General features: G+C 41.7%; 1 protein-coding gene and 1 long non-coding RNA gene across 2 annotated transcripts in view; both read right to left on the bottom strand.

The window, feature by feature from the left end:
- The window catches only part of LOC121290038 (deleted in malignant brain tumors 1 protein-like), a 31,950-nt gene extending 17,012 nt beyond the window's left edge, over window positions 1-14,938 (bottom strand). The window contains exons 1-7 of the mRNA XM_041210184.1: window positions 14,843-14,938; window positions 12,586-12,739; window positions 10,205-10,237; window positions 9,010-9,327; window positions 4,375-4,407; window positions 3,179-3,496; window positions 1,532-1,789 (exon numbers count right to left, since the gene is read on the bottom strand). Coding sequence (XP_041066118.1) covers window positions 1,532-1,789; window positions 3,179-3,496; window positions 4,375-4,407; window positions 9,010-9,327; window positions 10,205-10,237; window positions 12,586-12,739; window positions 14,843-14,938 — 1,210 coding nt within the window. The remainder of the gene's footprint in view (window positions 1-1,531; window positions 1,790-3,178; window positions 3,497-4,374; window positions 4,408-9,009; window positions 9,328-10,204; window positions 10,238-12,585; window positions 12,740-14,842) is intronic.
- Window positions 14,939-15,117: 179 nt separating this feature from the next.
- Window positions 15,118-27,646, bottom strand: LOC121290161. Its single transcript, XR_005945717.1, has 3 exons — window positions 27,566-27,646; window positions 15,506-15,538; window positions 15,118-15,160 (listed from the first exon to the last, which is right to left on the bottom strand). It is a non-coding gene; the product is annotated as an uncharacterized LOC121290161 (long non-coding RNA).
- Between the last annotated feature and the right edge of the window lie 214 nt (window positions 27,647-27,860).

The raw sequence follows: 27,860 nt of genomic DNA, 5'->3' as shown, positions 1-27,860 counted from the left end.
AACGCGATTTACCCCTCAATGATCTCTGCCATCTTTGCTCCTGATTTGAAGCTGAAGCCAAATTCTTCAAAATTAAGTATTCTGAACTGCTTCAAAGCACTGAGTGACAAATTCTTTCTCTCTATAAATGTCGGATAGTTAAAGATATTCATGTTGATTTGACAGCGAATGCAGCCAAAGCCAATGTGAAATCCTATTTGATTAAAATCTGGGGAATTCCAATGAACCCGTTAAACATGCTAACTGTTACAGATCCCAGGCGAGCCCCCCCTTTTTTTTTACAATCGCTACAAACACCGATAATGTCGAAAAACAAACTTCCCAAATGACAAGGGTCCAAGAAACTGATGGAGAATGTGTCGCTTTTTACAACTTTACCTGTAACATTCAAACCAATATCAACATAAAGGAAACATGAACTAACGGCCACGTTGCATTCAATGGAAACTGACAGAATCTCACAGGTTTCTCAGGCAGCACTCGTGGAACATATTTAGAACAGTATTGTTCTCCAGTAGGGTTCAACCAGTCTTACATATAGAGGAGCTGCCCCTCATTTATCCTACATCAACCGGGATCTCCAGCTGCAGTAATCACTAACAATGCAGACTTCTGCATACCCTCTTTCACTGAGGTCATGATAAGACAGACGCAGTAGTTTTCCGACAGGCACTATCTTCTGAACACTCAATTAAACTCTGGTGCATGGAACGTTCAGCTTACTGTCAAACAACAGGTCGGTGGCGTGCCTAGAAGGGTCATAGAGATTGTTTGGGTTTTCATTCCTATCAACTGGTTCCTACACAACGTTTCACCGAGTGCCTCTGTGTCGTTGTGACCACAGCCTGACAATTAATCTCTAAGCTATCTCCCGTTTCTGCACCAAACCAAGAGATGTTCATTTCTCAGAGGTCGGAACCCATAACCAGATAATTAAATAATAAAAAAAACACCCGAATACCTATCATTTGGCTCTTCGTTCTTCACCCAGATACAGTCTCAAGTATGAGGGAAAGTCTTTGAAGGCATTTCATTACACGCGGTAAATATTCTCTGTCAACCAACGTACACCAATGCACAACAATATCGGTATTACTCCACTGCCTCCCCACTCTAGCCTAGAGGCCTGAATCGGATACATCTGCAGAGTTTCCATTGCAGGATGATCCTCCTATCGACTCTGTATCTTTCCATGTCTGACGGGTGGTCGGATGTTCAATCCTGAGAGTACGTTGAATCAGCTGTTTGAAAGCAGTGTGACATTAACGGCAGTAAAACTGGCTGCTCTCCTTTGGATACATGAGTTAGGGAAAGAATGTCAGCAAAGTCTTCGTGCCTACAAACTATAATTGACGCTTGTCAACAGGTTAATATATATGAACATCGGGCCGTTCACTGCATTTGTCAATTCCCCCTGAATAACGTCTCTCCTTTAGCAAGATCGTTTTAATCAAGCGCCATCTGCCTGGATGCGGTGGCACAAAATTTGTCGATTCAACTCGCTTGTTCCTATAACTATCTGAGTTTGTACCTGAACAGATTATTCCAACGTCCCGATGGTGTCCACAATCAGGTGGTCCGAAAACAGGTCCTGATCCTTCTCCAAAGTGAGAGTTAAGCGGTGCCGCTACTGCAGAGCCACAGTCCAGCTCCTCACAAACAGCTTCCGCATTCGGTAACGACCAGGAGGACTCATCACCGCAAACTGTGCCCCAGGTTCCATTCGAGTAAATCTCCAGTCTTCCTGCACAGGGGCTGCTTCCATTCATCAGTCTGGGCTTGGCACTTCCTGGGAATTAAATTTCATTATAAAATTAGAATTTTAAGTCGTTTTACCTCAGAGGGTTGTGAGAGCTCCCATAATCTCATCATCGATCTCATGTCTCAGTCAGGTGACACCTCTGAAACACTGGGAGTACATTGTATCCACATGTGAGGGCTAATGTTATCAATTGATATCTGGCACGCTATCTAATAAACGTTTTGGTTAAGGTAGTTGCATATATTTTCTGGCATTCATTTGAAAGTTGCTACGACAAAATTGGTGCTCAGAAGAATAAATGTTCATGAGCTTCATTGAATAAGCCACAAACGATTTGATTTGTTCACTTATTGTGAGAAACATCGGCGTTTATCTTAAACACAGAGTAAGTGCCCCAAAGAGCAACAAGTGGGAGCACTTATACTGCACTGTGAGATACGAAGTCACCGGAAACTGCAAATTCAATCTGAATATGGTTCAAGAGACGAGGAAATTTGGGGGGAGGCTATCAAACCCAAGAAGAACAGACATTCAGCAATATTCCAGCCCTTAACAATCGTGCTCATACTTGGAGGAAGATTTCTTCTAAAACAGCGCGTCAGGGGAAATTAACGTCCGTTCATAGGATTCAATGCTGACATTTTTAACAGATATCCATCTTCCATACAGCAATATCTCACAGAGATAAAATTGTGGCGAATCAATTAATTAATTAATTGTAACGCATTAACCTGTGGTGATTTTGAAGTGAACGATGGGACACGACATTAGGCATTTCATCAGATTGCATGTATTTTGTAAAACTCTTTGCTATTATCGTCTGATATTCTGTCATTGCTGTTTCAATACATATCAAGATATCAAAGTGAATGGGATATTCAGGATCTTACTTTGCAGTTTCCGCTCTTGCTCAGCAGTGTAACCCTGGGTGCATGACTCAATCCCTCCTGTGCCTCAGAAAATTCTTTCCCGAGGCTCAGCTTCACAACCCATGTATAAGATCATATTTCAATGCAAGTAGAGTACGCAGAGCCGGCGGGGTGGCGCATGCCCTGTAGCGGCTGCTGGCTTGTGAATGGAGAATTGGATTGATATTGTGACATTTCCAACGGTCCCGCTCATTCACTGAGGCTTTAGGGTAAATCTCAATGGAAACTAGTTCTGTCTGTACTGTAAAGGTAAAGAATAACAGAAACTTCCAGCTCCCGGTGGAGGTGCTTGTCAAATATAATGCTAGTGATATGCAATAAAACGAGTTATCCCAATCTTAATATAAAGTTCATAATCACTGGAGAATTCTACAATTATTACCATCTCAGTTTGCAGATTCAGAAGGCCCGGGTTATTTTACTTCCGCTTTTTTTTCGGAACATTTCAGAGAGGGCGGTAGATGAGAGAGCAAAGGATCATTTTTACCTGAGCAGATGACTCCGGCATCTCGGGAGTGTGCGAGCTGGGAATAGTGATCCCATGCACCTGAAAGACATAATGACAGGGCGGTCTCGGTCCCGGTGCACTGAACCTTTCCTGTCACAAGGGGTCCGTGTCCTTCCCCAAATTGGGCCCTGCCCCATGCAGAGAGCGCGGTCCCGCAATCCAGCTCCCGGCACACAACAGCGGCATCCAGCAAGTCCCAGTCGGAATCCTGCACAGTCCCCCACTGTCCCCTGTGGAGAACCTCCACTCTTCCAGCGCATGGACTGTTCCCATTCACCAGTCTCAGCATCACCGTCACTGTAAAATATCCGAAATAACAAGAGTTACACAGGATAAAACCTGCCCTCTCCCAGAGCAAGGCCCGTCCCCATTCATCAGGCAAGCGAGGACCCAATGGGAACATTGGACTGTGTCCAGGCTGCCATGAAACACGAAGCCTATATTAAACATGGTAAGAGGGAGAGGGGCATTTTAATTAACGGGGTAAGCGAGCAGGGGAACGGGCGTAAGAGGGACTTTCCACCAACAAAGCCGCTCCAATGGGATCGGGGTGGTGAAAGGTTCAGAAAGTATTTTAAATTCCAGAGGGCGTGAGATGGACGGGGGTGGGGGGGGGAGGGGGAGGGGTGCTGGGCGGGGGAGAAACGATCAGTTGTCTATCGTGTTCAGTACTGATTGGACCAACAGAGTGACACTCCGCCCCAGGTAAGATCAAGAGATATTGCACCGCAATTCGTCCCAGCCAATAAAAACGCGACTGGGTGATCATTTGACTTCGATGTCAGTTCTGATTGGTGACGTGAAAATGAGAGCTCCTTTAGGATGAGCAACAATGTGAGCGCAGCCGATCCTTCACACTCTGGTCTTCAGTCACCCTCATTTATGAGTTTATTGTGGTGATCTGATTGAATAGCGAAGCAGGCTTGAGGGGCCCTGCTCGCTTACCTACGTCTGCTCCTAAATCGCATGTTCTTATTTATTCTCCCTCTATTTGAAGACAGCAGAAGTCTGTCAGGTGGAATGAAAGATCTTCAACAACCGTCCGAGGGAAACACTCCCCTCTGAATGATAACCCATGATCAAAGAGGCATTGAGTTTGAGAGTCAGCATTCATATTTAACGGGATGGACTAGAGCAGAGAGATAGTAGACAATATGAAAATAAAGGGCGGTTACCTGATGGAATAGTCGTATTGTCCCCAGGTCTGCCTGAAATGAGAAGTACAGAATTACAGTTCACTGAACCAGGGGAATGAATGAAACTGTCAGAAATCAAAGGCCCAAATACTACAAGAATTCCGCACACTTTGCGGAAATTTTATCGGGATCTGTGATTGCAAAAGCTTCATATTACTTATCAAACCGCACAGATAGTCTCTACGCTACTCATTTTTGCTAACGTGGAAGAATAGAATCGAATGATTTTGGTATGAAGTCTCCTCTCCCTGGGTAACCCTCTCCTTGCGGTGACAGTCATCGGAACCCATGTATCACCAGTGTAAGTGTGCTCTGAACAGGCGGTGCTGTGTGCCCACTTCCTTGTAGTTATGTCCAATGAAACAAAAAGGACGCCATTCAGCCGAAAGTGCTTTTGCTGCCTCTTTGAAAGAGCTGCCTATTTCCCCAACACCCTGAAATTTACACTGCTGGAACTCTCTGTATTTATTCCCTATGTGTATCCGCATTGAGGAGAGGATGGTGCTGAGCCCGCTTTTAACCTGCTGCTGTGTTCATGCTGATGCCTCTCGCATGAATGGTGAATTGGTGAATTCCTGCATTTGGCTCCTAATTACATAGAGGAACGGAAACCTGGTTTTGAATAAGTTTAACAACTCTCCCATTGTGATATGTTCCTACAACTTTTAGTTTACTACCGAGATCTCTACGTGGAATTTCCAAAAGTCAATAATGCTGTAATTGGGATGTAGTTAAAGTCATGTTTTCTAACTTCCTCAAACGAAACAAGACGAACCGCTGGTCAGATCAGATTATTTCAGCGCTGGCAGGAGCTCATGGACCTCAAGTTCCTGTTGTTAGGATTCTCTGTATCTCCTTCTTAGCAACTTGTCCCATCCTTTTGCCCGCTGACGATGTTCAATCTCTTTTAATGGTTAAACGTTGTTGCTATTTCTAATTGCAGTTACTATGTCAACCTGTTCCCTTCCGCGTGATGATAGTGTGTAACACAGATCTCCAGGTTCCCTTCAATACTCAACATTACCTGTAATAGTCAGTGTGATAACCTGCTCCCACTCTCCCTAGTGGCCGTATGACGTGCAGATCTTTTCTCAGTCTATACTTAGTGACATAAAGTAGACAATGGGACACCGATTCCTGTCCTTAGCCGTGCTTGTGGGGAATTTTGAATGCTGCTCTCTTCCCCCAACCTCTGGTTCTTTATGCCCTGGGTTCTGCAATTTCAATAACCTATGACTTGTTCGTCGTATGGAGCCTCAACAGCCCTTACCAATTCCCTCTACTAATGGTCAGCAGCCTCACATTCCCCATTTTCTTGCAACCGAGAGAAAGTCAAGAGCGAATAATCTTTCAATATTTTCTCAAAAACGTTCACAACCTCAATGTTTCTATCTGAATTGGTGAAGCTCCTTCAATCCGTTCAGTCTCTTCCCATTCTATTTCTCTTTATATCCTCCCAGCCTGTCGTCGTGCAGCTGAATCGCTGTCAATTTTCAATGTCAGGTCGGTCCTTCTTGAAATAATTCACTGCTTCAAGAAGAACATTCACCACCAGCTTAACTGCTGGCTATTTCAAAAGCAATAGTTCTGGTGTGACGACCATTTTTATAATCTGAATTAATATATTATTTAGCATCGTAAAATACATGGTCAGAAGCCATTTTGTGCTAATATTGCAGACATTTTAAAAGACCTAAAGCAGTTACTGCGATATTGGAAACAAGGCAGATTAGCTAAGAAGAGAGCCTTAAATGTAAGACAACTAAAGACTAAGTAATTAATCATTATGTGTGCTAGCGAGGCTTGCAATGTTACCTGGAACACAAAGTCTGCAATGTTTTATAATTACACAAAATTATACTTGAATTTAAATATGCTAATACAGAGAATTGTAAAATGGTGTCTTAATATAAATTATGGTGGGGGTGGAGGGAGGATATTCAGAAACATACCGGACATTAAAAATTGTATCAAATTCATGGAAACTGAAAAAAAATCTCAATCTGCGCATGCCTGTGTGAAATATAAAGAGACGTTTCATGTAAATGTCAGAGTTATGGAGATCATCAGTAACTAAATAAATATACTCAGACATCAAATCCATGAGAAATCAGTGGCGTTATTTTGGAGGGTGGAATCGATAAGAAGACTTTTAATACTTAATCCAAATGAAGTAATATTAGTTCCTCCTTTAGTTTACGTGACGAACATTCTGAGCACCATACTACTTAAACTAGTTTACTTCAATTCCCTGCTTCATACTGAGAAATTGCTGGGACAGAATTATCGATGTGGATGAGACGGCACGATGTGAACCTATTTTGCTCTACAGTTCTGATTCCGATAAATTCTACTCTAACATTGACCACTCTCTCCTTGCACATTCGCTGCAAATCGGCAGCTGAGAATTTCATCTCGAATTTGCTTGGTCCACAGGAGAGTCACAGGAAGCAAATTGCTCCCATATGTGTTTAAATTGCGTAATAGACCGAAATTGGACGCAAATCTCCTCTGAAATTCAACAAAATGATAACAGAGATGTAAAATATAAGTACATTTTTACTGCGCAAGACAGAAGTGGAGAGCATTCACCTACTGATTTTGATGACCTTCAAATCAAATAACTGTAAGTAGATATTAAACCATACATTTACAAATTAAAGACACTTTTTCAACTTTCCCTTTTGTCAGGTTCCATATTGGAATAAAATACCCATTTCTCTGTAAGTAGTTTCAGATCAGCAAGAGATTGGTGAAGCCCATTCAGTGAATGACAAGCATTTCAAATCACAATTGAGAAAGAGCCGTCAGATGGTGTTACTGCGGAAATCCATATCGCTCATTACTTGCCATCAAAATGCATAATTTTTGAAAAAATCGGGCATAATTATTCAAAATTATTATGCACTCCCACTTGAGCAGAGTTTTGGAATTTATCGCATTCTCATCTGTTACACATTTTCAGCTGTTTGAGTTTAAATTCCATCAACAGGAAAGAGTTATCCATTTCATTATCCGGCAGTAAGCATTTCTTAGAGAATACCTCACATCTGGTTAACACGCATTCTAATTTCCTGGGCCGGACTCATGCGAAACTTAAAGTTAAACAAACATTGAACACAAATACTGCGGCAGTTTGTTTTACTTGGTGCCGCTCTTGCAACAGACACAGCAGGCGGGGACTGAAATTCTAATCTCATTCCCCATCAGCTTTTGTTTCTATATTGTATTGGTAACAATTAGTACAGACAATCAAACTTTGGGTGGAAATGTTGCGAAATTGAATGGAGTCATTGAGCCGAATAATTCAACAAACAATTTGAGGCAATGGAAGAATAAGGAGGAACAGGGTTTCATATTTCATCAAGCAGTATATGACGCTAGGGTAACTGTATGGAAAATATAAAATGAGATTAAGAGAACGTAATCAGCACAAAACATGCTATATGTAAATACATTAACTGGATGATGAACTTAATATTAACGGTTCAAATCTTGACGTTCACCGCTAACTAATTAAAGTTCAGAGCATTATCCCCAGAAGACTCAGGAAATGTCAGCGACATCAGTTTCTCAAAGGGTCATTTGATAGTAATTAGAACAATAATTAACACTCATCGAAAAATATAGGTTCCAACCCCAGCTAATATGTTGCTACTGAAAGTTTTAATGTTGAAAAAATGCCATTGAAATTAGCGTTGTTCTGTGAATGGCATGACATAGCTGTAAGACAGCACTTCTACAGTGGAATATGTGTGACTGAAATGTGTGTGTGAGTTCAGCCGGCAGCAGATACAGTTTGGCCTAGTGTTCTAGACACAGTGAGTTACATTTTGGCCCCATTCCGATACATTCCAATCAAACAAAGGCCGCGTTGTACGTCTTGAGGCCTGGGGTTCAGTAAAAAGATTCAGAGCTCAATTTTCGGCTGCTGTGCCTGGACAAGAGCCCCAGGGGACAAAATAAACTTCTGCCCTGCCATTCGGGTTCGCTGTCGGCTTTGAACATAAGTTTGATACAGCACTCACAGGGAAGACAGAATATATTTTCATTGGAAATAAAATGTTGTGAACACTAATACTGACACAGAAATTATGTCACTCTCAGTTCTGGATCAATTTGCAGCAAATGAGCCTCTGGGCTCTGCTGGGCCTGAGAAACTACTCTCCTGAGTCTCCGCTTTACAATCTGTAAAATATTACATCAAAAAGCAAGTGGTGTGCGCAGGCTCAGAGCCGCCAGGGTGGCACATGCCTGGTGGCGGCTGCTGACTTTGTGAGTGGAGATTTGGACTGAGATTTTGACATTTCCAACGGTTCTCACTCATTCGCTGCGGTTTTAGGGGAAATCTCAATGAAAATTGTTCTTTCTATGCTCTAAAGGTAAAAAAAGTAAGGAAGTTGCTGCTCCCGGTGGAAGTGTTACTAGCTATAATACCGGTGATAAGAAATAAAACAAATCATGTTGCGGATATTAATATAACATTAATAATCACTGCATAATTATTATCTTCTCAATTTGCAGATTTAGGCTGCCGAGGGTTATTTTACTTCCTCTTTTTCTCGGAAACCATCAGACGCTGTGGAACGTGAGAAAGAGCAGGATGATTTTTACCTGAGCAGATGACTCCGGCATCTCTGGAGTGTGCGAACTGGGAATAGTGATCCCATTGAGCTGAAGGACAAAGCGACAGGGCGGCCTCGATCCCATTGCACTCAACGCTCCCTGTCACAAGGGGTCCGGATCCTTCCCCAAACTGAGCCTTGCCGCTTGCAGAGAGCGCGGTCCCGCAATCCAGCTCCCGGCACACAACAGCGGCATCCAGCAAGTCCCAGTCGGAATCCTGCACAGTCCCCCACTGTCCCCTGTGGAGAACCTCCACTCTTCCAGCGCATGGACTGTTCCCATTCACCAGTCTCAGCATCACCGTCACTGTAAAATATCCGAAATAACAAGAGTTACACAGGATAAAACCTGCCCTCTCCCAGAGCAAGGCCCGTCCCCATTCATCAGGCAAGCGAGGACCCAATGGGAACATTGGACTGTGTCCAGGCTGCCATGAAACACGAAGCCTATATTAAACATGGTAAGAGGGAGAGGGGCATTTTAATTAACGGGGTAAGCGAGCAGGGGAACGGGCGTAAGAGGGACTTTCCACCAACAAAGCCGCTCCAATGGGATCGGGGTGGTGAAAGGTTCAGAAAGTATTTTAAATTCCAGAGGGCGTGAGATGGACGGGGGTGGGGGGGGAGGGGGAGGGGTGCTGGGCGGGGGAGAAACGATCAGTTGTCTATCGTGTTCAGTACTGATTGGACCAACAGAGTGACACTCCGCCCCAGGTAAGATCAAGAGATATTGCACCGCAATTCGTCCCAGCCAATAAAAACGCGACTGGGTGATCATTTGACTTCGATGTCAGTTCTGATTGGTGACGTGAAAATGAGAGCTCCTTTAGGATGAGCAACAATGTGAGCGCAGCCGATCCTTCACACTCTGGTCTTCAGTCACCCTCATTTATGAGTTTATTGTGGTGATCTGATTGAATAGCGAAGCAGGCTTGAGGGGCCCTGCTCGCTTACCTACGTCTGCTCCTAAATCGCATGTTCTTATTTATTCTCCCTCTATTTGAAGACAGCAGAAGTCTGTCAGGTGGAATGAAAGATCTTCAACAACCGTCCGAGGGAAACACTCCCCTCTGAATGATAACCCATGATCAAAGAGGCATTGAGTTTGAGAGTCAGCATTCATATTTAACGGGATGGACTAGAGCAGAGAGATAGTAGACAATATGAAAATAAAGGGCGGTTACCTGATGGAATAGTCGTATTGTCCCCAGGTCTGCCTGAAATGAGAAGTACAGAATTACAGTTCACTGAACCAGGGGAATGAATGAAACTGTCAGAAATCAAAGGCCCAAATACTACAAGAATTCCGCACACTTTGCGGAAATTTTATCGGGATCTGTGATTGCAAAAGCTTCATATTACTTATCAAACCGCACAGATAGTCTCTACGCTACTCATTTTTGCTAACGTGGAAGAATAGAATCGAATGATTTTGGTATGAAGTCTCCTCTCCCTGGGTAACCCTCTCCTTGCGGTGACAGTCATCGGAACCCATGTATCACCAGTGTAAGTGTGCTCTGAACAGGCGGTGCTGTGTGCCCACTTCCTTGTAGTTATGTCCAATGAAACAAAAAGGACGCCATTCAGCCGAAAGTGCTTTTGCTGCCTCTTTGAAAGAGCTGCCTATTTCCCCAACACCCTGAAATTTACACTGCTGGAACTCTCTGTATTTATTCCCTATGTGTATCCGCATTGAGGAGAGGATGGTGCTGAGCCCGCTTTTAACCTGCTGCTGTGTTCATGCTGATGCCTCTCGCATGAATGGTGAATTGGTGAATTCCTGCATTTGGCTCCTAATTACATAGAGGAACGGAAACCTGGTTTTGAATAAGTTTAACAACTCTCCCATTGTGATATGTTCCTACAACTTTTAGTTTACTACCGAGATCTCTACGTGGAATTTCCAAAAGTCAATAATGCTGTAATTGGGATGTAGTTAAAGTCATGTTTTCTAACTTCCTCAAACGAAACAAGACGAACCGCTGGTCAGATCAGATTATTTCAGCGCTGGCAGGAGCTCATGGACCTCAAGTTCCTGTTGTTAGGATTCTCTGTATCTCCTTCTTAGCAACTTGTCCCATCCTTTTGCCCGCTGACGATGTTCAATCTCTTTTAATGGTTAAACGTTGTTGCTATTTCTAATTGCAGTTACTATGTCAACCTGTTCCCTTCCGCGTGATGATAGTGTGTAACACAGATCTCCAGGTTCCCTTCAATACTCAACATTACCTGTAATAGTCAGTGTGATAACCTGCTCCCACTCTCCCTAGTGGCCGTATGACGTGCAGATCTTTTCTCAGTCTATACTTAGTGACATAAAGTAGACAATGGGACACCGATTCCTGTCCTTAGCCGTGCTTGTGGGGAATTTTGAATGCTGCTCTCTTCCCCCAACCTCTGGTTCTTTATGCCCTGGGTTCTGCAATTTCAATAACCTATGACTTGTTCGTCGTATGGAGCCTCAACAGCCCTTACCAATTCCCTCTACTAATGGTCAGCAGCCTCACATTCCCCATTTTCTTGCAACCGAGAGAAAGTCAAGAGCGAATAATCTTTCAATATTTTCTCAAAAACGTTCACAACCTCAATGTTTCTATCTGAATTGGTGAAGCTCCTTCAATCCGTTCAGTCTCTTCCCATTCTATTTCTCTTTATATCCTCCCAGCCTGTCGTCGTGCAGCTGAATCGCTGTCAATTTTCAATGTCAGGTCGGTCCTTCTTGAAATAATTCACTGCTTCAAGAAGAACATTCACCACCAGCTTAACTGCTGGCTATTTCAAAAGCAATAGTTCTGGTGTGACGACCATTTTTATAATCTGAATTAATATATTATTTAGCATCGTAAAATACATGGTCAGAAGCCATTTTGTGCTAATATTGCAGACATTTTAAAAGACCTAAAGCAGTTACTGCGATATTGGAAACAAGGCAGATTAGCTAAGAAGAGAGCCTTAAATGTAAGACAACTAAAGACTAAGTAATTAATCATTATGTGTGCTAGCGAGGCTTGCAATGTTACCTGGAACACAAAGTCTGCAATGTTTTATAATTACACAAAATTATACTTGAATTTAAATATGCTAATACAGAGAATTGTAAAATGGTGTCTTAATATAAATTATGGTGGGGGTGGAGGGAGGATATTCAGAAACATACCGGACATTAAAAATTGTATCAAATTCATGGAAACTGAAAAAAAATCTCAATCTGCGCATGCCTGTGTGAAATATAAAGAGACGTTTCATGTAAATGTCAGAGTTATGGAGATCATCAGTAACTAAATAAATATACTCAGACATCAAATCCATGAGAAATCAGTGGCGTTATTTTGGAGGGTGGAATCGATAAGAAGACTTTTAATACTTAATCCAAATGAAGTAATATTAGTTCCTCCTTTAGTTTACGTGACGAACATTCTGAGCACCATACTACTTAAACTAGTTTACTTCAATTCCCTGCTTCATACTGAGAAATTGCTGGGACAGAATTATCGATGTGGATGAGACGGCACGATGTGAACCTATTTTGCTCTACAGTTCTGATTCCGATAAATTCTACTCTAACATTGACCACTCTCTCCTTCTTGCACATTCGCTGCAAATCGGCAGCTGAGAATTTCATCTCGAATTTGCTTGGTCCACAGGAGAGTCACAGGAAGCAAATTGCTCCCATATGTGTTTAAATTGCGTAATAGACCGAAATTGGACGCAAATCTCCTCTGAAATTCAACAAAATGATAACAGAGATGTAAAATATAAGTACATTTTTACTGCGCAAGACAGAAGTGGAGAGCATTCACCTACTGATTTTGATGACCTTCAAATCAAATAACTGTAAGTAGATATTAAACCATACATTTACAAATTAAAGACACTTTTTCAACTTTCCCTTTTGTCAGGTTCCATATTGGAATAAAATACCCATTTCTCTGTAAGTAGTTTCAGATCAGCAAGAGATTGGTGAAGCCCATTCAGTGAATGACAAGCATTTCAAATCACAATTGAGAAAGAGCCGTCAGATGGTGTTACTGCGGAAATCCATATCGCTCATTACTTGCCATCAAAATGCATAATTTTTGAAAAAATCGGGCATAATTATTCAAAATTATTATGCACTCCCACTTGAGCAGAGTTTTGGAATTTATCGCATTCTCATCTGTTACACATTTTCAGCTGTTTGAGTTTAAATTCCATCAACAGGAAAGAGTTATCCATTTCATTATCCGGCAGTAAGCATTTCTTAGAGAATACCTCACATCTGGTTAACACGCATTCTAATTTCCTGGGCCGGACTCATGCGAAACTTAAAGTTAAACAAACATTGAACACAAATACTGCGGCAGTTTGTTTTACTTGGTGCCGCTCTTGCAACAGACACAGCAGGCGGGGACTGAAATTCTAATCTCATTCCCCATCAGCTTTTGTTTCTATATTGTATTGGTAACAATTAGTACAGACAATCAAACTTTGGGTGGAAATGTTGCGAAATTGAATGGAGTCATTGAGCCGAATAATTCAACAAACAATTTGAGGCAATGGAAGAATAAGGAGGAACAGGGTTTCATATTTCATCAAGCAGTATATGACGCTAGGGTAACTGTATGGAAAATATAAAATGAGATTAAGAGAACGTAATCAGCACAAAACATGCTATATGTAAATACATTAACTGGATGATGAACTTAATATTAACGGTTCAAATCTTGACGTTCACCGCTAACTAATTAAAGTTCAGAGCATTATCCCCAGAAGACTCAGGAAATGTCAGCGACATCAGTTTCTCAAAGGGTCATTTGATAGTAATTAGAACAATAATTAACACTCATCGAAAAATATAGGTTCCAACCCCAGCTAATATGTTGCTACTGAAAGTTTTAATGTTGAAAAAATGCCATTGAAATTAGCGTTGTTCTGTGAATGGCATGACATAGCTGTAAGACAGCACTTCTACAGTGGAATATGTGTGACTGAAATGTGTGTGTGAGTTCAGCCGGCAGCAGATACAGTTTGGCCTAGTGTTCTAGACACAGTGAGTTACATTTTGGCCCCATTCCGATACATTCCAATCAAACAAAGGCCGCGTTGTACGTCTTGAGGCCTGGGGTTCAGTAAAAAGATTCAGAGCTCAATTTTCGGCTGCTGTGCCTGGACAAGAGCCCCAGGGGACAAAATAAACTTCTGCCCTGCCATTCGGGTTCGCTGTCGGCTTTGAACATAAGTTTGATACAGCACTCACAGGGAAGACAGAATATATTTTCATTGGAAATAAAATGTTGTGAACACTAATACTGACACAGAAATTATGTCACTCTCAGTTCTGGATCAATTTGCAGCAAATGAGCCTCTGGGCTCTGCTGGGCCTGAGAAACTACTCTCCTGAGTCTCCGCTTTACAATCTGTAAAATATTACATCAAAAAGCAAGTGGTGTGCGCAGGCTCAGAGCCGCCAGGGTGGCACATGCCTGGTGGCGGCTGCTGACTTTGTGAGTGGAGATTTGGACTGAGATTTTGACATTTCCAACGGTTCTCACTCATTCGCTGCGGTTTTAGGGGAAATCTCAATGAAAATTGTTCTTTCTATGCTCTAAAGGTAAAAAAAGTAAGGAAGTTGCTGCTCCCGGTGGAAGTGTTACTAGCTATAATACCGGTGATAAGAAATAAAACAAATCATGTTGCGGATATTAATATAACATTAATAATCACTGCATAATTATTATCTTCTCAATTTGCAGATTTAGGCTGCCGAGGGTTATTTTACTTCCTCTTTTTCTGGGAAACCATCAGACGCTGTGGAACTTGAGAAAGAGCAGGATGATTTTTACCTGAGCAGATGACTCCGGCATCTCTGGAGTGTGCGAACTGGGAATAGTGATCCCATTGAGCTGAAGGACAAAGCGACAGGGCGGCCTCGATCCCATTGCACTCAACGCTCCCTGTCACAAGGGGTCCGGATCCTTCCCCAAACTGAGCCTTGCCTCTTGCAGAGAGTGCGGTCCCGCAGTCCAGCTGCCGGCAAACAACAGCGGCGTCCCGCAGGTCCCAGAGGTAATCTTGCACAGTCCCCCATTGTCCCCTATAGAAAATCTCCACTCTCCCAGCGCATGGACTGCTCCCACTCTCCAATTTGAGCATCACCGTCTCTGTAAAATATCAGAAATAACAAGAGTTACAGTGGATCAATGCCGCCCTCACCCAGAGCACGGCCGGCCCCCATTCACGATGCAAGGGAGGGTTCAGTGCATTGGACTGTGTCAAGAGAGACAATAAACACGAAGTAAATATTAAACGTGGTATAAGGGTGTGAGACATATGAAGAAACGGTGTAAGAGAGCAGGGAAACGGGAGTAAGAGGGAAACTTCCTCCAACACAACAGCGGAATAATCGGGGATCAAAAATGCATTGAGGTTGTAGCCTAGCCCTTTATACTTAATGTGGTGGAAAATAGCAGAGAGATAGTGGATATATGAACATAAAGGACGTTTACCTGATGGGGGAGCCTGACTGTCCCCAGGTCTACCTGAAATGAGAAGCTGAGAATTAGTGTTCGCCAGAGCAGTAAAACAATGAAACCGTCAGTAAGAAAAGTCTCAAATACAACAAACTGCGGTGCAGAAATTGACATAACTTTGGGCAAGAACTGATATCGGGATCTGTGATTTTATCAGTTCCACATTCCTTATAACATCGAAAGCAGTTTCTACAGATACGCAATATTAGTGTTGTGCCATTATGTAACCAAAATGCTTTTACTTCTATACACTGACACCCGGGCACACTCTGTTGTAATTGCCGTCGGGTCCCAAGTATTGCCAGTGTGAAGGTGTTCTGAGAAGGTGGTGCCAATTGTTCTGTTCCTTTCTGAAACATTCCAGTGAAAAAGACCAGTGATAACATGCCGGAGAGAACAATGCCTTTTAAAACGAAATATAAATTTCCCAGTGACTCACAAAGGAAAGGCACGAGGAAATTACAAGTTCCAAGACGTTCATTGATCTATGACGTGACAGATGATGTGTGCCAGGCGGATCAAATGCACAAAGGAAACTTGATCACGCGGTCACAACTGTTTTGCAATTTGCATTTTCTTTCGAGATGCGTGTCTTGAATTCAGAAATATGACTTCAGAGGTTTTTAGGGAATTAAATTAAACATGTATTAAGCACATACAGACTTCTACAAATTACTATTATAACAACCACTGAAATGCTTAATTAATCTGACTTCCAGCTACACCTCACTTACGGCAACAGTATAAACAAATGGGTTGAAACAGGTCCCGGCCAGCAACACAGTAGAGTTCAAACTGAGGTTTCTCAGCTCCATTTAGTGTGGAAAGCAATTGATGCACAGACGCTGGAGGCTTTTCACACTTGAGTTACATCTTAGAATGCCTTGTCCTCTTTCACATAGCCTCATCTCATCTACATATTTTGCTCCTTTTTAGTGGAAGTTCCATCTTTCCAATACATATTTGGAATTTTACAATTCCCAGAACAGAAATCATTCATTGTGCTCATATTATGGGTAACCCTTGGGAAAAATAAACACACTGTTTGGCTGGACTTCTTCTGGCTAGGTGTAACATCTTACAGTATCTTTGAAATTCAAAATAACCTAATTTATCTAAAAATGCAAATGTTCTTCAAACCTCACACACTAAAACTCCAGCCCTGTTTACGTATTCGACTTTTCAAATATAGCTTACTATTGATCACTCAAAGCCTTCAAACCAGCTGTCTCCAATTCAAACTATTACACCCCCAACCCCCTTCACTACCAATGCACACTCACACACTCACATACACAAAGAGGATCTATTGAAAACAGACTATGAGCCTACTTTTCAATAAAGTACGAAATTATTGTGAGAATTATGATATTTCCATTACAATGTAACTTAGAAACTAAAATGAACTTGGACTAACATTACCTAATGGGCGGCAAATGCACTAAACTGCAGAAAAGTTTCTTCTTATTAATTATTCCACCTAACACCTCACACAATGGCCCAAATCTTTGTGGAGGGACATCAGAGTCACTTTGCCATTCCACTTCCAGCTACTTATCTGGGAGTGAAGCCGCTCTTTCCTGACCCGACCTTGGGACTCAGGCCAGCCAAGAACTGTAGAATGCAGTGGGTTCCCGAGGCCTCCGTGATTAAAAGTTCCCCTCATCCCGATTTAAGTGCGAGACCCGTTAATTTTAAACAGTGCCCCCCTTGTTCTTGCCTCCCTCATAAGGCAGAAACATCATGTCATCATCCAGCCTGTCAAAGCTACCTGGATCTTACATGTTTAAACAAGAGCACTATTCGTTCTTCTATACTCGAATGAAAATAAGATCAGTCTGCCTAACCTTTCCATATCTCAGGTATCAATCAAGTGAACTTTCTCTGAACTGCCCCTAATGCACTTATATCCTTTCTTAAATAAGGAGACAAGAACACAACACTGTACCACGGCTGTGGTCTCACCAATACCATATAAAACTTCAGAAAAACGTTTTCAGCGCTATAAATTGTTGAGGTTCAGGTCCCAACACTGACCCTTCTGGCACTCCATTCGTCACATGTTTCCAATCCTAAAATGACCCATTAATGCCTATTGTATGTTTCCTGTTGCTGGCCAATCTCCCATCCATGCTAATATGTTAAACTCAAATGCATAAGCTCTTATTTCGCGGGGTAACCTTTGATATGGCATCTTGTCAATAGCTTTATCGAAATCAAAGTGAAGCACATCCACAGAATCCTCGTTATCCACGATGTTTGTTAATTTTTCAAACAACTCCAATAAATTAGTCAAACATGTTTTCCATTTCATATACCGCATTGGCACTCCCTGTGGATGCCACTATCTCCTATTTAATAATACTTTTCCCGATGACAGTTGATTAGCTAACTAGCCTGTAGGTTCCTTCTTTCTTCCATTCTTCAATCGAGAAATCACTTTTGATATTTTCAAACCTGATGGGACGTTTCCAGAATCTAGGAAGTTATGGAAAATTAAGATCAATGTATCTACTATTTCGGCAGCCACTCATTTTAAGAGCTGGGATGAAGTGCATCAGATTTTAGTTCTAAGTTTCTTCGACTCTTTCCCTGGCGATTGCAATGTTTTACGTTGCTTTCTCCCTTTCATTTCCTGATTAAAAAATATTTCTGATTAATAATTTATCCCTACTTCCATTTGATAATTGAATTTCCTCCTTATCGAGATGACAGTGGCAAATTTCCCAACCTTATATTCGGTCCATTCGTCCAAATGATTGACATTGATTCTAAATATCTGAGGGCCCAGCACTGACCGAGTAATACTCTGCTGATTCCAGCTAGCCAGTGCAAACAATACCAGTTTTGCCAATATCTGCTTTTTGTTAGCTAATCCTTTATCCATGCTTACATGTTTCGTGCGACAACATGTAATCTTACCCGGGTAAGAATATTTGTTGTCACAATTTATCATATGGCTTCTGGGAATCCAGATCCACCACATCTGCAGGTTCGCCTTTAGCAATCTTGCCTGTTACTTCTTCAAAAATCTGTAATAAATTAGCGGCATAATTTTATGGTCGCTCCTGCTAGTGGTATTATCTGGTCCTGCCAAAATCAATGGACTTTCACCACAATATCTGGCTCCGCCCCCGCCACGACAGGGCCGTGAAATGCTCACCTATTCAACTCCTCTGCCATTTCCTTGTTCCCATTATCGGTTCCCCAGAGTCACGCTCCAGGGGATGAACAAGAACTTTAGTTATTATATTACAATTTAAACACTTGTCAACAACTTTCTATTTGCTTTATATTCCCGGCTAGCTTTCTCTCATATGCTTCTTTCTCCCCATTTACAATCGCCTTTCTTTTAGTCGTTCTTTGTTGATTCTTAAAATGTGACACATCCTCTAACCTAGCACTAATATTTGCAGAATTGTACAGTGGTTATTTCAATTTCATACTATTCTAACCTTCCTTATTCAGCGATGGTTGATGCATCCTTCTCAAACAGTCTTTCTTTCACTTGGATAAACCTTTGATGAGAGTTGTTAAATAACTCCTTAAAAGGCCACCACCACTGCATCTCTACTGTATCAGCTTTTAATTTAGTTTCCCAATTCATTATTCTAGATCTGGCTTCGTATCCCTATAATTATTTTTATTCTGGTTCGAAAAATTAGCCTTAGGATCGCACTTCTCCGATTCAAAATGAACATGGAATATCGTCACTGTCAGCAAGAAGATCCTTTACAATGAAGTTATTGATTAATCCTGTCTTATTGGTGATTATCAGGTCTGGAGAAGCCTGCTACCTGGTTGGCTGCAGAACAGGCTGCTCCAACAATTAGTCCCGAATACCATCTATGAACTCATGTGCCAGACGATCCCTGCCAATCTAATTCAACCAATCCATGCTCAGTTGAACGTCACATATGAGTATTGCAGTCCCTATCTTACACTCTCCATCTAATTATTGCTATATACCATGTCCTACAGCGCAGGTCATGTTAGGGGCTGTATAAACTGCTCTCACAAATGATCATTTACATTTCCTATTTCTGATCTTTACACAACTGATTCCACATCCTGCCCTTTAGAGTTAAGGCATCGCTCAGATCTGCCCTAATTACACCACTAGTTAAGAGAGTGATCCTACCACCTTTCCTTAGCTTCCTGTCAGTCTGAGATGTCAAGTACAATTCAGTCTTCAGCTCCCAGCCTCGATCAATGTTTCTGAAATTGCTGGCAGGTCAGGCATATTTATGTCTATCTGCGATTTTTACGAATCATCTGCACATTCACAAACAGAGCCTTCAATTCTGTGTTATTTTTATCATTTTGCAATTGCTGGCCTTATCTGCTGCTACACCCTTAACTTTGTAATCTCTGTCCCTTAGGGCCAGACTATGGTTACCATTAACCAGACTGCTACTCTACTCTATTACCTCACTGTTTCCCTTTGATACACCACATCACCTCTCACATTATTTTGTCCTCCCAACGCCAGCCACACTATTTAGTTTAAAGATTTCTCCTCTTCCTTATGTACAGGACACGCTAGAACACTGGTCCAAGCACGTTTCAAATGAGGGACATCCCAACGATAAAATTCCCACTTTGCTCTGTGGCAGTGCCAGTGTCCCATAATTCCAAAGTCATTTCACCCACACAACCTTGAAGCAAAACACATTCATCTCTCTTAACCTATTTATGCTTCGCCATTTTGCTCCAGGATCAGTGTGTAATCCAGAGATTATTCCCATTGTGGTTCTGATTTTTAAATTAACCGCTTGCTGCTCATAAACGCTAGGCAAAATTTCTTTCCTGGTCCTATTGATGTCGTTGGTATCCACTGGGAACATGACACTGGACCCTTCCCTTGAATTGCAAGTTCCTCTCCAACCCTGAGCATAATTTACGAACTCGGAAAGTGGTCAGGCAACACAGCCGCCTGGAATCACACCCTCGGCTGCAGAGAACTGTGTCCATTCCACTGTCTATACTCTCCCCTACTACACCACGTTGTTTTGAAATGTTAAATGCCTCCCTGCTTCAGGTTGCGATGGTCAGTTGCTCAAGCATCCTGCAGCACCTGCTTTCATCCGTACAGGCTGCAAGAATCTCGAAACTGTTTAACAAATACGTGGTCCACTTTTACATTCTGGATCACCTTCCCCACCTCACTCGCAATCACACCCTCATGTCCCTGAACACTGACCTAGTCAACAGACCATGTACTAAGAAGTGTGCCTGCCTCCTGGAATAAACTGTCCAGGTATCTTTCCCTCTTGCTGATGCGTCGCAGGGTCGGCAGCTCAGCCTCCAGATCTGCTCCCAAAGTTGACCTGCACTCAATCCCTCTGATGATACAGTTTTCTGAGATCTTCAGGTCTATTTCTATTCTCAACATTATCTGGTAAGGACAGTGTGGTGACCTCCTCCCTCTCTCCCTGGGGATAATGTGTCTCATCCATATTTTCTCAGCCTATACAACAGTGAAAGAAGGTGGAAAATGGGACATTGCCTCCTGACCATAGCTGTGCTTGTCGGGAATGTTGAATAATTCCCACTTCCCCAAACCTCTGGTCTCTTTATGCCCTGGGTTCTGTAATGTAAATAATCTGTGACTTGCTCGCAGTCTGGAGCCTCAACAGCCCTTTTCAGATCTCTCTGATAATGGGCGGCAGCCGCATGTTACCCGTTTCCTTGCAACTGAGTGAAAGACCTGAGTGAATAATCTTGCCATATTTTCTCCAATAGGTTCAAAACTGCTATGTTTCAGTGAGAATCTGTGAAGCTTCACTAATCCTTTAGGTCTTTGCCATTCGCTTCTAGTTTTTATCCTGCCAGACCGTCACCGTGTAAGTGAATTTCTGTCACATTTCCTATTTGAGTTCGGTCTTCCTTTCAAATAATTCAATGCTTCGAGAAGAACGTTCATCCCCAGTTTATCTTGATAACTAGTATTGGTCAATTCATTCTGGTCTGGGAAACGCTGCTACCGTCACGAAAGTCGTCTCCAGAAATCTGCAACCGCGACTCCCATGAACGCCCATTCCTCTGGATTTCTTCTCCTTAACGCAGATAAATGAACACTCATTTGCCTTTCTCAGAATTTGCTGTTTCTCCATTGAACTACGTTGATCCATTTCCCCCATATCATTCCTCACGGTTTCTAACCCGCTCTGACTGCTCTTTTCATCAAATTGTGAATGTATTTACTTCTGTACATTTGTCCATATCAACAAACTCTGCGCAGAGATTAAATTCACCGTTCCTACCCTCTCCTGGTCAGCTGATGAACTGGTTAAACTACAGCTGACTGTAAAGCCTCCTGCTGGTATCCTTTCCCGCACGCTCCATTCACCCATTCCCTTTGCTCTCACTCATCTACTGTCGCTGTCACTCTGAACGCCTCAGATTTCACTGGTCGTTCTAACATTTGGAGTTCTAGGCTTGACGCCAAACTGTGAAGTTATTTTAACACGTTGTTTTGAAGTTTACCTTCCATTGAACCCTCTTAAAACACACAGTGAAACGGAAATATTTCAATCCATAACAATAACCTCAAATGAAAAGAAAGAAAACAGAAGCAATTTTTTAGTCCGCAATTTCACGACTGGATGAGATTTTAAAACACGGAAAAGTTAGCTCATGGGTGTTAACTACATGGGAAGTTTAGAGATTACAACGTACAATCTATACACAATGTTCCATAAGGACATGTTTGTTACGCAGATTATTAGCTGCGTCAAGAACCAGAATCTTCAGTTTACATTAAACGGTTTCATTTTCGATTTGAACAACTTTTTGAGCAGAGTGAGATCTTATTGCATGGAGGACGCAAATTACTTTTTAATAACACGATAATGGTATTTCAGGACAGCATTACAACACCGGAGGGGAAGAACTCACTGACAAATATCCGTCAGTATTGTTATCAGTAACTTAGAACAATCTATCTCCATACATTGAGCTAGTACCTGAATAAAGGTTATGGCGGTTAGAAAACAACCAAACACGGAACGTATAACTTCAAGACCAGTACAAATATTCTGGACCGCTGTCTGTCTAATTTAAATAGGCAGTCATGTTCAGGAAGTGTTACACAATGTGGCCAGATATGGACTATGTGAAAGGAGATTTAAGAACATAAACTAGAGCAGGAACAGGGCAAGCGGTCCAGAAGGCTGGCCCCATAAGTATCGGAAAAGTGGAAGGAGAGTTTTCGAAACATGTCCGGATATTAAATACTAAATCAACTTTCTGGGCCCCGTGGAAAGAGACCAAGTACATGATTTATCTCACGCACCGTGCATATAAATGGATGACATAAAAAGTTTAATTTCATGTAAAAGGCCAGATACATGTGGCCAATGTCAGATTCGTGTGACATGTGCAAATTCATGTGACATAAATGACACCATTTTTAAATCGTGTAATTGATAACAACTCTATTAATAATTTAAAACAATGAAGCAATATTGTTTGCCCCCTCCCGTTAACATAATACGATATTCAGAGCCATCTTCCAAATCGGCCAACGTTTGGAATTGGTTTCTTTGCGTCACAAGGCTCTTCTGCTGAGAAATTCCGGGAAGAGAATTCCCCGTGTGAGATGAGTCGGCAGTCCTTGCAGCTATTGTGTTTTACAACCCTGACTCCGATGCGCTCTTTTCTAACACTGACTGCTGTCTACTTCTAGCAGGCGCGGTGCAAGTCGCCAATTGAAATTTGAACTCCAGCCCGCTTCTCCTTTTCAGGGCTACAGGAAACAAAAGAGAACAAGCTGCCGCGGGATTTATTTCAGCTTGGATAAGGAATCAAAATTTGACGAAAATCTCTTCTGAAGTTTCAATTAAATGTTAACCGAGACATCAAGCATCATGCACATAATTTCTCACCGTGACATAAATGAAAAATAATTGTCTATTTGAATTTAAAGAACTTAACAATAAAATAACATTAAATATGTATTGGATCATAAATTTAGAAATTTTAGAAACAGCTTCAAATGTTTGATTCATAATATGCTACAATAGAGTAAAATATGCACTTTCCTTTTAACTTGATTATGATCAGCACCCGGCTGGTAAGAACTAATTAACTTTTGAAGTCACAGAAAAGAGAAAGCCGTGAGCTGCGGATTACTCTGTGAATGTGTTTTCCCCATCGCTTGCTGATCAAAATGACTTTATAAAGAGCAAGTTTATTTTATCACCATGACCCTTTCCGTAGCAAGTGAATTGTTGATTCAAATTGTAAAATTCACACTTAACACAAACCTCGAGTTGTTAGATTTTAAGATCCATCTACACCAATCAGAAAATCCTTATCCATTTCTGTCACTCTCAGTAAACATTTTTGCAGAATATCTTTAATCGAATTAACACGTATTCTAATCTCGTAAATTTGAATGTAAACTATAATGAAACACCAATTCCGCGGCAGTTTGCGTCACTCGCTCCTCCACGGCTCTTGGCCAAACAGAACAGACAGAAACTGGAGTTCTAAGCAGGTTATTTAGGCCCAGTCTGGCCGAAGTGGCCGCTCGAAGTGTATCAGACTGTGATGTGTTAATTAACTCAGCGAGTGTGCAGCACCAGTCAAATCTATACTACTGCCAACTGAACTTGAATGGGCATTTCTGCCGCATTATTTAGCCGAAGTGCAGTCCAAAACTATGGGATATTGTGACTGGACCTTGAAGGGAACGTTCTTTCAAAAATCCACAGGCATCGATGGAGTGGAGAAATGCAAACGTAGTTCCATTGCTAAAAAAGGGATCCAAGGAAATGCAAACAGTTCTAGGCCTGTTAGTCTTACATCGGTGTTGAGCAAATTAGAACCAATCCTGAGAGATAGGATAAACTTTCATGTAGAAGGTCATGGACTACTCAGGGATGGTCAGCATGGATTTGTTAAAGGAAGGTCTTGCCTCACAAATTTGATTGAATTCTTTGAGGAACTAACAAGAAGGGTTGATGAAGGTAGTGCAGTGGTTGTTGTGTACATTGACTTTAGCAAGGCATTTGACAAGGTCCCACATGGCGGATTGGTCAGGAAAGTAAAAGCCCATGGGATTCAGGGTCATGTGGCAAACTGGATAAAAGGCTGGCTTTGGAACAGGAAACAAAGGGTCGATGGATGCCCTTGCGAATGGAAAGTTGTCTCAAGTGGTGTTCCATAGGGCTCGGTGTTGGGATCCTTGCTGTTTATGTTATATATTAACGATTTGCACGTGAACATTGGGGGGTGGGAGGTGGTGGTGGGTGGGAACGATTGGGAAATTTGCAGATGACAGAAAAATTGGCCGAGTAGTGGATAGTGTAGAGGATAGTCATAATCTCCAAAACGAGATAGATGGTTTGGTCGAATGGGCGGTAAAGTGGCAGATGGCTTATAACATATAGAAGTGTGAGGTCATACATTTAGGGAGGTCAAACATTTACAGGGACTACAAATTAAATGGGAATATTCTCAGAAGGGTAGATGAAGTGAGAGATCTTGGTGTACAAGTACACAGGTCCCTGAATGTAACAGTTCAAGTAGACAAAGTTGTAAAGAAGGCATATGGAATGCTCTCTTTCATTGGCAGAGTTATGGAATATAAAAGTAAGGATATAAAATTGTAATTGTATAAAACACTGGTCAGGCCACAACTGGAGTATTGTGTGCAGTACTGGTCACCACATTACAGGAAGGACTTAATAGCTCTAGAGAGGGTGCAGAGGAGGTTTACAAGAATGTTGCTAAGGTTAGAAATGTGTAGCTATGAAGAGAGATTGGATAAGGGTTATTTTCCTTAGAACAAAGAAGGCTGAGGGGTGACTTGTTTGAGGTGTACAACATTATGAGGGGAATAGATAGAGTGGTCAGGATAAAATTGTTTGCCTCGGAGAATTCTAGAACCAGGGGACATTGATCCAAGATCAGTGGCAGAAGGTGTAGGGGGGACATGAAGAAGAGTTTTTTTACGCAGAGGTTAGTGGTGTCTGGAATTCACTGCCCAAGTTGTTGGTAGAGGAAGAAACTTTTTCTTTTTAAAAATAGCAGGACCCGCACCTAAAGTGCTGTAAGCTGCAGGGCTATGGGTCGGGTGCAGGAAGGTGGGATTAGAATGAGCACCTGGGTGCCCCCGGGCTGGCTTGGAAAAGATGGGCCGATTGGCCTCTTTCTGTGCTGTAGCTTTTCTATGGTTCTATGATTCTATGGATTTTAGTATCCAATATAATTCATTAAATGCACAATGAAACCGGTAACAGTGGCAGAAAATTTCCTTTTCAGAGAACCAGTAGTAGTTTTTTTTGAAAATAAAGATTAATAAATGTAACCAAACACAATGGATACAGAGGCACAGACTGCAAATAGGGAGAACCTGAATGGAGTTACCTCTTAAAAACTCACGCAACAACTTATGAAGGCAATGTATAAATCAAGTGGAACATGTTGCCTTATCGTTTTCAACACAACATGGTACATGACACATATGGGAAATATGGTCGATTGAGAAAATTTACATTAACAAAAGACACTGAATGCAGAAATGTATGAAATAGAATACATGAAACAATAGTAAATATCCTAATTGTGACGATCACCATTAACCAATGAAAAATACAGGGGAAATCCCGCAAATTTTTCGGAAATTTCAACAACATTATTTTATGAAGAGATGGCTTATGAATAATTGTACGAATAATAATTTCCCATGAGAAACATACTGGTTCCATCTCCAGCGAAGAGAAAATTTTGCAACGCTTTAATGCTGAATAAACTACGTAAAATGCTTTAGTTTCATAAACTACATGGAGTTCAGACCACACCAGCACTGAGAAGTATCAGTGACTGAAATGTGTCTGGGGTCTGAGGTCAGTCTACAGGCGATGCAGATTTGACTGGTTTTCGACATTCACTAAATTAATTTAAACCCCAGATACTGAAACACTCTAATCTGAAAAAGACCCCGCTGACATCGGCAGCATCGAATTAAATTTCAATTCTCATCTGTTGTTTCTGCACCGAGCGTCAGCGGACAAAATAAAACAAACTGCCTCGGTGCTTGTGTTTGCTTTCGGTTCTAACTCTAAGTTTGACACAGCTCTAAACTGGGAATGTGAAACATATTTTAGTTAGATGTAAAATATCCGAACATTCCATACTTCCATGGAAATGGTGTTACGATCAGTCCTGTCTGAATTTCTAGCACTGTCCCCTTTTGCTCAATAGACCTGAGCATAAAATCCAGGCTAAAACACCATTGCATTACTGAGGGTGAGCTACACTGTCGGAGATGCCCTTTGCTGAATGAAACGTTATTCCGACGCTGAACTGCCCTCTCAGGTGCACGATTCCGAAGAGAGGCCGGGGACATTACCTTGGCCAATATTTATCCCTCAACCAACATCACAAACAAATTAATCTGGTCATTGTCACCTTCTTCTTTGTAGCAACTTGCTGTGCCGAAATTAATTGCTGCGTTTCATATAGTACAGCACTGACTGCAGTTCAAATCTGTATCTCTTTGACACTAAAGCCCTTTTGCATACCACGTGGTTCTGAAAGCCGAAATATAAATGCAATTATTACTTTTTTCTATAAATGAAGGCTATTTCCCTAATTGCAGTTGATTTGATTTAAAATGAACCAATCAATTCACATGTGTCAGTGAAATTCTGCAAATTCAATAAACTATTTCAATATCCATTTGACTCGATTGGAGTGAATGACAGATTTGTAAAAAGTAAATGGTTTTCTGCAATTTGACCCCAGGCACCAGCACAACCTCTTATTTCAGTGATCGCGCACTATTTCCACAGGACTCAGTTTAAGTAATGCAGTTACATTTTCAACTCTAAGTGTGCTATGTACAAAAGTGTCGGCTGTAAGTGCAATGAGTTCCAAATTCACTTTCCCCACACCATGAAAGCACCATTCAAATTCCACATCACTACAGTATGTGCTGCAGTAAATACTGACAATTATATCAATTCACGTGTTTCAGTAATGAGCATTGTATCATCAGATAACCGAATACCTTCAGTAACTTACAGTTCAAAAGGTGCAGTAGAATCAGGGTCAGGAAGAATCGTAACATCGCTCGGGTTGCCAGTTACAGTCATAAAATCTGAACATTGACCGAATGCTGTTCGCTTTACTGAGCAGTGGTTTCAGCAACTTCTGACACTCTGACTATTGCAGAAGTTCATTCTTTGACAACAGGTTGTACAGAAATCAATGATTCCTTCCAAATAACCAATAGAATTTGACATGTGGAAACCGTGAATTGTAGTCTGATCAAATGCACCAATGAAGAGTAATGTGACCATGAATGGATAAAAAGTAC

The sequence above is a fragment of the Carcharodon carcharias genome, chromosome 17 (assembly GCF_017639515.1).
Source record: "Carcharodon carcharias isolate sCarCar2 chromosome 17, sCarCar2.pri, whole genome shotgun sequence".
In the NCBI taxonomy this organism is placed as follows: domain Eukaryota; kingdom Metazoa; phylum Chordata; class Chondrichthyes; order Lamniformes; family Lamnidae; genus Carcharodon; species Carcharodon carcharias.
The sequence above is the reverse complement of the archived record's forward strand: the minus strand, read 5'-3'. Positions and strand labels throughout refer to the sequence as shown.